The sequence below is a fragment of the Syzygium oleosum genome, unplaced genomic scaffold (assembly GCF_021117445.2).
Source record: "Syzygium oleosum isolate NSW1041296 unplaced genomic scaffold, Sole_v2.1 Sole_v2.01, whole genome shotgun sequence".
Taxonomy (NCBI): domain Eukaryota; kingdom Viridiplantae; phylum Streptophyta; class Magnoliopsida; order Myrtales; family Myrtaceae; genus Syzygium; species Syzygium oleosum.
In genome coordinates, this window is record NW_026607485.1 from 37432605 (window position 1) to 37444068 (window position 11464).

Sequence of the window (11464 nt, forward strand, 5' to 3'; positions counted from 1 at the left end):
GAAATTGCCACTATTTTGGGGCTTGTTATGCAAAAACCCAAATTTTGACTTTGGGTTGATTTTTCGGTCGAAGTTTAACCTAAAGTCAACTTAAAAGTCAATTTTTTTGAAAATAAAGTGCAAAAACTAGAAAATAAGATGTTAATGCTAATTCAAATGCTAAATGACTCTTTTTGGTTGAGAAATAGGTTTCGTTGCAATCAGAAACCCTAATATCAAGTTTTTAGCTTTTAAAGACCCGTTGATTAAAAATCAAGTGTCAACACCCCCATAGTAGAAATGGACTTCATATGGACCGAACTTCATATGGACGAGACTCACCCTCATCAATATGTAAATCATAGCATTGAGGCCTTGTCACATACTTCATGACATTCTTTGCATTTCTCTCTTTGAAACTAGCATTGATGAACTTAATATTGCGGCAGAATGACGATTTTCCGAAGCCTGTGGAAGGAAAATGGCCGTTTCCCATCTACATTGCCTTATGATGACCATTCGGTTGTGTATTCATTATCTCTCCAGCCCAAAGTATTTTAGAAGCAGCTCCATCTAGAGAAATGAATATTTGTCTAATCCGGTTTCCCAAATCTAACATTCGTGATGTGCAGCCACCAATCCCCACTATCTTGAATATGCAATTATCCCTTTGTTCAAGAGATAGAAGACTGAAAGTATGTGCACGTATTTCTTTTGAATATGAGTATTACAAGAAGAAGGAAATGGAGACAGTCATGGATAGGCTATGCATTTCAGCCTAAGGTTGTTTTATGTCACCTGAAATATGGTTCTCAACTCCTCATTACCTTGATTATGGATACATATATGTTATATTGCTGTCCACTATAGAAGGAGATAGGTCTAATTGGAGATCCTAGAGCAACTTTACGATAAACTTGCACGAACCCAGGACATTCAAAATCGTAACGACCATTGTCTTGATAGTCATCAGCCTAGAATCCCTCCTATATATACATGTCAAGGTTGCTGACACATGATTTTTAGCCGACGCGTTGTAAAGGGAAAATTTTGAGATTAGGGTTTCTAATCGTGAAATAACTCAACTCTCAACCAAAATGAATTATTTAGCATTTGAATTAACATTAGCCATTCATTTTCCAGCTTTTTGCATTTCAATTTCAAAAAGTCAAAATGTTGGCTTTTGAGTTGACTTTTTTTGTCAAATTTGTCCAAAAGTCAACCGAAAGTTAAATTTTAGTATTTTGCATGAAAAACCCCAAAATAGTGTCAATTTCAATTTTGCACAATCAATTTTCAAAAAATTCAAAGTTTGACCCATTAATTGCATTTTAGTACAGAGGTACTAAAATGTTCTTTTGGCCAACATTTTGTCCAAAAAAATTGAAAAAATTCAAAACCCCTAAATCAATATTCTTTTTTAGCTTAATTTCACTTTGGCATCATTAATTTTACAAAAATCGGTTTAGAATCAACTTTTCCTCAATTTGCGGAGTTTGGTTTAAATCGGCCAAAAATGAAATTTTTTCATTTCTAGTCATTTTTTAGGATAATTTCCTTCACGACATTTCATCTAAATGTCGTATTAGATCCAATTTTCAAATCAAATTTAGAATTCCAAACCAAGGGTGAAAACCCCCAATTTGAGCCTTAATTAGGGATTCCGGTCGATTCTTCATGATTTGCATAATTAAGACACGGATGAGCCAAATTTGTTATATGAAACTCAAATCCAAAATTAATTTTGGAAAATTTATATGAATTTAAGTCAATTTGAACAATCTAGCAATCCAATGATTGAGAAATCTAAGAGTAATTGGCTCAATTAGTGCAATTCAACTTGGCTCATTCTAGACTAACATCAAATTTGATAAATTGAGGTTCAATTTGGCCATTTTGTACTTGTATTTCAAGTTGATTCAATCTATTTTAATCAAATTCAATTCAATTGGGCCAATCAATCATGATAGAGATGGAAATTACATGAAATTGGAACGAAATTAAGCCAAGAACCAAATCGGTTCAACCCGGTTGGCCACCCGGTTTGACCAGAATTGAACCGGCCCGATCGGGCCGATCATTTCCCGGCCAAAATTTCAGTGGTCGGCGGTCCATTCTGATCGGCCAAGGCCAGCTGATTCCTTTGTGTCTAAACTTACAAAAATACCCCTATTGAAATTACAAAAATGCTTCTATAATCAATTTTTAACCAATTTTCTTAAGGGATAAGCAAATTTCCTTAGGGATTAAGTAAACAATCATGACCATCCATTAATAATGCATCATAGCCATCCATTATGCCAGGTCATCTATCCTTAGCCCTTAAATAATATTCTTAACTCTTAAAGAAGCAATTTGAGCCATTTGATCAATCTAAGGACTATCATTTAAACTTGGGTAAGGTATATAAGGATTTTTCCTCCAAAAATCAAGGGGGGCCCACTTTCAAATTCATTTTCTCTCGCTAAACTCTCTCTCTCTCTCTCTCTCAGCCAGATCTACTCTCGTTCGGTCTGATCGCTCATTGGCCGGTTCCCGACATGCTAGATGTATGTCTAGGCCCGAACTTTATGAACGGCGGGTAGCACACAGTGAACACTTAGATCCTATTTTAAGGGTTAACAGATATAAGTCATTGTTTTTTGAATACAAATGGTGGCTCGTTATTGTTAATCATTAATCAATCAATGGTAGTTGATTAAGTAGGTGGGATGATCGGAATGCATATAAAACAAAGGCTAACCCCGAGGCCCATTCTTGAGTTGATGCTTGAATATTCGTGCTTGACCTTGTTTGAGTGCCACTTGAATGAATGGTATGACTGTGAAACCGACACCTGTGAGGCGATCCGTGGAGAAGATAGCCAAACAACTTCGAAGATGGTGGTTAAAGACCGATATCCAATCTGGTCTCGATTTGTACACAATTCGTGTTACTCGACCATATCTCAGGTCTTTTTATTCGTGTTGTATTAAACACCCAACGAGTCGTGGGTTTTTCTTTCCTCGCACTTAGAATAGCTTGTCTTTTAATACTTTGTGTGTTGACTTCACGCATCACCATTTCAATACATAAAAGTGAAATGCATTATCATATAGTGGACTTAGACTTTGGCATGAAAATGGTAAAAAAAATAAAAATAAATGCATGACAACTTAGAGAACAACGCTATTAAGTTTAACGGTAACGAAAGGGCGTTCGTGGAAATATTAACGTAAGCTAGTCTTTGAACCCATGATCTCTGGTTTTTGTGTAAACCGAAATGAAACTCCCGTATTTCAGTTGGGTATTCTAGCCGACCCCCAACCTAGACTAGTGGCGACTTCTATTTCCTAAAAAGATAAAATCAATCTGCTGTCACGTAAGGTATGGATTTGGGAAAAATCCACAATCATGATCAATGGACCTTACGGATGACTAAAAGATTGATGATTCAGTAAGCTGTCTTTTATGATGTTTCATTTGGACCGTTTCATGAATACTTACCTCTAAACCCGCTTCATCGAGTTCGGCCCTCGAGAGGTGGGTCGCGACAAAGTTTTGGCCTAGAATCTTGCAAGTTATAAGTTTTGAAATTATTAAAGAACTCACACTCCAATATATGAAAGCCCTTGTCCATCTGTCGAAACTAGAACCTTTATTTACTTGAAATAAAGAAGAGGTTAAAGAGCTTTGTGGAATTAGGATACATGGTCAATTTCAGTTGTATTATTATTTGAAATTATGATGCAATACGAGTGCTTAAATCATCGATATAAGAAGGGGTAATTGATGAGCCTTTATGTTTGAGAATTGGAGATTCATTGAATTTAATGGAAAATAGATAAGTTCCTATCCTGGTTAAAAAATGAGTGGCTAATGCTAATTCAAATGCTAAATAACTCTTTTTTAGTTGAGAAACAGGTTCTATTGTAATAAAAAACCCTAATCTAATTATTTTTACTTTTATGATGTCGGCTAAAAATCAAGTTTCAACAATTGCAAAGATTATCTCTCATTAGTTGAATTTGAATCACTAAGATAGGTGATATGGCTCATGGATGGCTAAGACGTGCTCTTGATAAATGTCTAAGATGGTTTGCTTAATCATTAAGGAAATGCTCTAATTGGTATAAATTTGATGCATGGCATTTAGGGGCATTTTGGTAATTTCACTAAGGGGTAATTTGGTTATTCCATTTATAAAGGAGAGGGGCTTGGTCAACCAAGGCTCAAGGTGGCCGGTAGTGGCTGGAATGACCTCCTCACCGGTTGGGTCGGTTGGACCGATCGGGCCGGTTCAATGTTAAGCAAATTGGGTAATTTAGTCCAATTTATTCTCTGGAGAACCTAATTGCAAAGAGTTATCATCAAATTATCAAAGGAACGGATCAAATTGGAAAAAAAACAACTCAAATCGAATCGATTATTCAATCAAACTCGTTTCCGACACCTTAATTGAATGAGTTTGTTCGAATTATATCATAGGCAATGTCAATTTCATCTTGATTGATTTGCTTCACACAAATTGGGAATTTTCAATCAATTGATGCAATTTTTGCAATTTTTGTTCCCAATTGACAAAATTGATTTCAATTAAACTCAATTGACTTGAAAAGCAATCAATTAATTCAATTAAATGGGTTTAAAACACTCTAATGTGCTCAAATTGACTTTGGCATAATGACTTGAATTGAACCCAAAAAAGTAATTGGAGCTTAATCATCGAATGAAGCTCCATTCATCAAATTAACCCCTGGATTGGAATGGGTCACGTCGAATTACATCAATTGAACCAAGTTAACTCGATTTCGCAAGTCTTTGGTTTACCAAATTGATCAAATTGACTTGAGTTCATGTAAAATTATTAAAATTGATGTAGGATTTAAGTTGCATATAAGAAAATGGACTCATTCGTGGTTTAATTGCACAAATCATTAAGAACCAACCGGAACTCCTAAATAGGGCTTAAATTGGGGTTTCTTACTCTTGGCTTTGAATTCTGAAATTGGCTTGAAATTGAATATAAGACGACGTCTAGATCAAATGTCGTGAAGGAAATTATCCAAAAAATTACTAGAAATGAAGTAATTTCATTTTTGACCAATTTGAACCAAAATTCATGAATTTGGGATAAGTTGATTCTGAGCTGATTTTTGTAAAATTGCCAAATTGAAATTAAGGTAAAAAGGAGGTGATTTAGTGTTTTTAAATTTTTTCAATTTTTTTTCGAGAAAGCGTTGACCAAAAGTTAACATTGTAGCAATTAGTTACTAAGCTATCAATTAATGGATCAAAGTTTGAGTTTTATGAAAATTGATAGTGCAAAAGTGAAATTGACACTATTTTGGGGTTTTTTATGCAAAAACCCAAATTTTGACTTATGAGTGATTTTTCGGTCAAAATTTGACTAAAAAGTCAACTTGAAAGTCAACATTTTTGACTTTTTGAAACAAAGTGTAAAAAGCTTGGAAATGAAAGGTTAATTATAAAAAAAATGTTAAATGACTCTTTTTGGTTGAGAAATGGGCTCTGTCATGATCAGAAACCGTAATTTCAAGTTTTTACATTTATAAAACCCATTGACTAAAAATTAAGTGTCAATAAAGCCATAGAACAGACCTCCCGGGTGCGTACATTATGTCCAAATAGTTTGGAAATGGTGTTCGGAAATTATTGTTCATTATTGTTTTTGGAAGTACAATCAGATTGGTTTAGAGATGCATTGTCGGGTTGGAATTTCAGTTGATGAGCTAGCAATAATTTGAAAATCAGTTGCGAGTTTCCACGAGAGCCTCAGGAAATTCATGTGTTAGCATATCTCCCTTAACATATGACATATTATATCTGGAACGTTAATCTTGTCATTTTATTTTTCTTCCAGGTATCGGTATATGAAAAGGGGTAGATTCTCAAGAGAGGCTTTGCAGCTTTGCCTATTTTTTGTTGCATCTTCGTCTATTAGTTTTGGCAATTTTATGTATTGTTAACATAATTTTTTGGATACTGGAGTTTCATTACCATTTTTGAAAAAGAGGGAATTGAAGAGTTCTTTGCCCTTTGGCACTGAAGCAATTTCACTCATTACCATTACCATATATATTATATATGGGGCGAATTCCAAAAAAAAAAAACCCACAACTTTAGGTCAAGTCTCAAATCTACACCGAACCTTTTTTTGTCTTAGAAAAAATCTCAAACTTTAGGTCCAGTCTCAAATCTGCCCCGAGCATTTTTTTGTCTAAAAAAAAACTCCAAACTTTAACTTCAGTCCCAAATCTGCCCCGAATTTTATTTTGTGTAAAAAATAGCAAATTTTATTTATTTTAAAAAATATGCCCCCGTTATCCAATCCCAACTTCACGTGGCACTTCGACGTTGTTAACAAATCCACATCAGCAAAGTAATGGGGTGATAGGTACATGCCGATGTTTTATTTCCACTTCGATAACAAATCCAACCTAATAAAAATTGTTGACCGATCTAGGATATGAAAGTTAGGGACGATAACAAATCCACCCCAAATTTTGTTTCAATTTTTAGGTTGAGTCCAAATTTGCCTCGAACTTTTCTTTGTCTAAAAAAAAGCACCATTACTTTGTTAATGTGGATTTGTTATTGACGTGAAAGTACTACATCAGGTTGAGACTAGATTACGGGGGTATATTTTGAAAATAAATTGAATTTTGATGATTTTTTTTATACAAAACAAAATTTAGGGCAGATTTGGGACTGGATTTAATGTTTGAGGTTTTTTTTTAGACAAAAAAAAGCTTGGGGCATATTTGGGCTGGACCTAAAATTTGGGGTTTTTTTAAGATAAAAAAAGTTCGAGGCCGATTTGGGACTTGACCTAAAGTTGGGGTTTTTTAGAGAATTAGGCCATTATATATGTATATATGCGTATATACTTGCCATCCTTATGACATTTTATGGCCACTCCAAAATGAGAATTTTTTTATAAGTATGAAAATTGACCTATTTTTTCTCTTTATGTTTCCATCTATGGAAGGATAAGGATAAATTGTTGATGCTTATCTTCTTTGGATTATTAAATCTTGAACATTTCCTTTCATGTGCAAAAACCCAATCCATACTTGCCAAAAGAAGAATCATTTTCTTCTTTATGGAAATAATGATCATAGCAGGCTATTAATGATGATTGCCAGGATTTAGGTTTGTGGTTTATCAACGATAAATCTTTGATGTGTATCTCCTTTAGATTACCAAATCTTGAACATTTCCTTTAACGTGAAAAAACTTGATCATACTTGCCAAAAGAAGAATCGTTTTCTTCCTTATGGAAATGGTGATCCGTGAAAAAACTTGATCATACTTGCCAAAAGAAGAATCGTTTTCTTCCTTATGGAAATGGTGATCCAAGGCAGGCTGTTAATGAAAAGAAGAATCATTTTCTTCCTTGTGGAAATGGTGATCCAAGGCAGGCTGTTAATGATGATTGTCATGATTCAAGTTTGAGGTCTACCAAGGGGATATGATTTTTGTGTATATAAGGAAGAACATGTCTTGTCTCATTTTCAAAAATAAGCTGGTCTATTTTATAAAGGCTATGGTAAGTCCACAAATACATCTTTCCAAATGGTTGGTTTTGATTATAAGTATTATCGGTATGACAAGCGATGGGCATGCTCGAGCGAGAATCCTTATATCAAACCAAGTTACAGGTTTCAACAAGCCTAAAGGAACGGTGAAAACCATTGAGGTCATTCCTAAACTCTGCCTATTGCTATTTCAACCTTTTTTTCTCTTTTAAATATGTTCTTTTTGTTAAGATGATGCATGAGAACCTACTGCAGAGTCATGAAACTGGTGAAGTGATCGATTGTGTTGACATCTTCAAGCAACCTGCTTTTGATCATCCACTTCTCAAGAATCATACCATACAGGTTTTTGTCCCTCATTCTTGACCTATAACATAATACCAGTATTCTGTCTTATGCCTCCCATACAAAATTTGCAATTAACAGTAGAAATGAATAAGTGCAATGATGAGGGTATAGGTACCTTAATCATGAGGGCCATCATAGAGCAGTTGTAGGAGAGTCTAAGAAATGAGGGCTATTCTATGTCCAGAGTATTGTTATGCGAACTTAGATATGTTCGTCCACCTTATTTAACAATCACTAAAGCTTGCATGTTTATGAATAGATGAAACCAAACTCAAATCAGAAAGCAAATGGAGAGAAATATGTGGAAGGTGCGTTCCGTCAAGTTTGGTGGAAATATGGTGAATGCCCTGAAGGAACGGTCCCCATCAAAAGACGACAAAATCTTACCAATCATCATGTTAGACCGTTGACTCCACGCCTGCATCAACTCAATTTGAGCAGGAATGACATCAATGGAGTGGGTAAACATGAAGTATGTGCAAATACATCACGATATGACTTACTGTGGCATTGCTTTTGAGTTGCATTTTTGTTTATGCGTTGATCCTTAAGTTTCACTTCCTTATGAGTTTGTTGTATATTGGTTAGTATGCTGCAGTATCTATGAGAGGTGGCAACTACAATGGAGCTTATGCAAAAATTAATGTGTGGAACCCCACAGTAATGGAGAATGAAGGCACTTTCTCTCAAATTTGGGTCGCAGCAGGCCCCGATTGGGATGTGAACACTGTGGAGGCCGGATGGATGGTAAGAACTTAGAATGATCATATCTGAAGATTTTAGCATGATTGACATTCTAATTGTATGTAAATTTGGAAGATAAGTGGTTTGTGTTTTTATTATAGATTAATAGAGAACGGAGCAATACCAATGAGGCACAGATTTTCACATTCTGGACAGTAAGTTCTTAACACTTTTGAGTGCTTACAATTCATTAAATTTTCACAACCATATCAAACGTTGACATGCTTTTCTTGGCTGGAGTTTAGGGTAATGGCTATCGCGGTAGTGGTTGCTACGATGTTGATTGCGAGGGATTTGTACATATAAATCGCCAGTTTGCCTTAGGTGCTGTGATTCGACCAGTCTCTGTCTATGGTGGAGACCAATATGATGTACCTATAAGAATTACGAGGGTAATGGAGCAACATTTTATCTAATTTTACGATGGATATTGTTTTTTTTTTTTTTTGGTAACCCAGGGAACCCCCGCACGGCCGACAGCTGGGAGGTAAACCCTGGGGGCGACACGTGCTAGCCACCACACACATGCACTGGTTAAGTCACCCTGCGGCGCCCGGGATTCGAACACTCAACCTTTTGCGAGAGGAAGAGTGCCCTTTCCAGCAGCGCCACCCAGACGGGTGGTTACGATGGATATTGTTTAGTCTTCTATCTTTTAACAAAAGTATTTCAGGTGCTTGATACTGGATCGTGGTGGCTGCACGTTGCGAACATAGCTGTAGCCTACTGGCCTCCGGAACTCTTCAGTTATCTAAAAGGCCCTGCTACTCGAATCGATTGGGGCGGAGAGATAGTCGACATGCAACAGCGTGGTAGTCATACGTCAACGCAAATGGGGAGTGGCCATTTCCCTTATGAAGGCCTTGGACATGCGTCCTATTTCAGCAATCTAAAATTCATCGACGAAGGATTAATTGAGAGAGACCCGGAGAATCTCCTGAAGATTGTGCACAGATCTGAATGCTATGACTTAATGTTAAACAAATTTGGAGTCGATTTCTATTATGGGGGCCCCGGATTTTCACCGCAGTGTACAAATTTTTGAACATATGATAACATGCTTTCCTTTTTTTACGTACCCTAATAAAAATGGCTCTGTCAAGTGTTTTGCAGTGAGTACATCGGTGCGTTTTTTCGTACCCTAATATCAATGATCTATTACGTTGATCAATCTCATATCACACATCAATTGTCTATTCCATTGATCAACTTATCCTCAAGAATATCGCATAATCCACTTGAAGATTTGTGCAAATCAACCCTTATTTGTTGTATAAAACCATTAAATACTTCTCATATTTTTACTAACACGTCGAGTGAGATTGTTAATCACATTATTTCAAATTTGTTCGTCTAGCATCATGGGACACTTAACTCGTTATACACCCAAGACATGATTCATAACAACATCATATTAAAAAGATTATTGTGTACATACAATCGTAGCACTAAGATAATGATCCACTTCTTTAAATTCCAATCTCATTGTCTCCCAAGGCAATTTCCCATTGTTGCCTCTAGCATCAGGGGTTTCAAAACTAGACCTTATCTTTAAACCAAAAATCTTACTAAAGAATTTATCATTTAAAAGATCATCACTTAATATTGAATGCCTATAACTTCCTAGATAACCGAGATAAGAACTTATCTATTTTCCATTAAATTCAATGAATCTCCAATTCTCAAACATAAAGGCTCATCAATTACCCCTTCTTATATCAATGATTTAAGCACTCGCATTGCATCATAATTTCAAACAATAATACAACTGAAATTGACCATGTATCCTAGTTCGACAAAGCTCTTTAACCTCTTCTTTATTTCAGGTAAATAAATGTTCCAGTTTCGACACATGGACAAGGGCTTTCATATATTGGAGTGTGAGTTCTTTAATAATTTCAAAACTTATAACTTGCAAGATTCTAGACCAAAACTTTATCGCTACCTACCTCTTGAGGGCCGAACTCGATGAAGCGGGTTTAGAGGTAAGGGTTCATGAAACGGTCCAAATGACACATCATAAAAGATGGCTTACCGAAGCATTAATCTTTTAGTCATCCATAAAATCCATTGATCATGAACGTGGATTGTCCCTAAATTTATACCTTGCTTGACAGTGAATTGATTTTATCTTTTTAGCAAATAGGAGTCACCACTAACCTAGGTCGGGGGTTAGCTAGAATACCCAACTGAAACGCAGGATTTTCGTTTCGATTTCTATGAAAATCAGAGATCATGGATTTGGAGACTAGCTTACGTTAATGTTTCCACTAACGCCTTTTGGTAACACTAAACTTAACAGCGTTGTTATCTAAGTTGTCATGCATTTATTTTTTTTGTTTTTTACCATTTTCATGCCAAAGTCTAAGTCCACTAGGTGATCATGCTTTTTATTTTTATGTTTTCCATTTAGGTTCTAAACTAGTTTTGACTTAGTCTAGAAATGTGACATCGAATTTTGACCCATTTTTGGGATTTATAAAATGTGTATTTCATCAAACGCGCTTGTAGTGTAATCTTGCCCGGAACTGATCACTCTCGGGACACTGACCATTTGGAAAAGGCTAACTAGGGAATTAATTTAGCGCGACTAGGGGGACTCGACCGTGGACTGACTTTCGGGCAATCGGAGTCACCATGGCTCGAATGAACCCGAACGTGGTCCGATTTAGTATTGGCCACGAGTCGATCATGCATAATTCCCAATAGCCGCCCGTTAGTTCGAGATTCGCTAAAGTCGCGTTTGATTGAATTTGGCCATTATTTAGAGCCCGAACTTGGGTGTCGAATTTTTCGAAGTTTCGCGACGAAATAAATTGGACGACGTCAAAATAAATGTGGCCAGCCTCGAG

At 36.0% G+C, this 11464-nt stretch overlaps 1 protein-coding gene across 1 annotated transcript; it reads left to right on the forward strand.

The window, feature by feature from the left end:
- Window positions 1-7520: 7520 nt before the first annotated feature.
- Window positions 7521-9731, forward strand: LOC115681117 (uncharacterized). Its single transcript, XM_030604960.2, has 7 exons — window positions 7521-7681; window positions 7776-7865; window positions 8128-8340; window positions 8457-8615; window positions 8714-8767; window positions 8858-9004; window positions 9286-9731. The coding sequence occupies exons 1-7, from the start codon at window positions 7529-7531 to the stop codon at window positions 9655-9657; spliced, it is 1188 nt and encodes a 395-aa protein (XP_030460820.2). The 5' UTR covers window positions 7521-7528; the 3' UTR covers window positions 9658-9731.
- Window positions 9732-11464: the final 1733 nt, after the last annotated feature.

What these genes read in the sequence shown, in the direction of transcription:
- LOC115681117 (XM_030604960.2), top strand. Translation starts at nt 7,529, where the DNA reads ATGGTAAGTCCACAAATACATCTTTCCAAATGGTTGGTTTTGATTATA. An exon ending in ATGGAGTGGGTAAACATGAA is followed by an intron (nt 8,341 to 8,456) that starts GTATGTGCAAAT and finishes TATATTGGTTAG; the next exon opens with TATGCTGCAGTATCTATGAG. An exon ending in AGATTTTCACATTCTGGACA is followed by an intron (nt 8,768 to 8,857) that starts GTAAGTTCTTAA and finishes GCTGGAGTTTAG; the next exon opens with GGTAATGGCTATCGCGGTAG.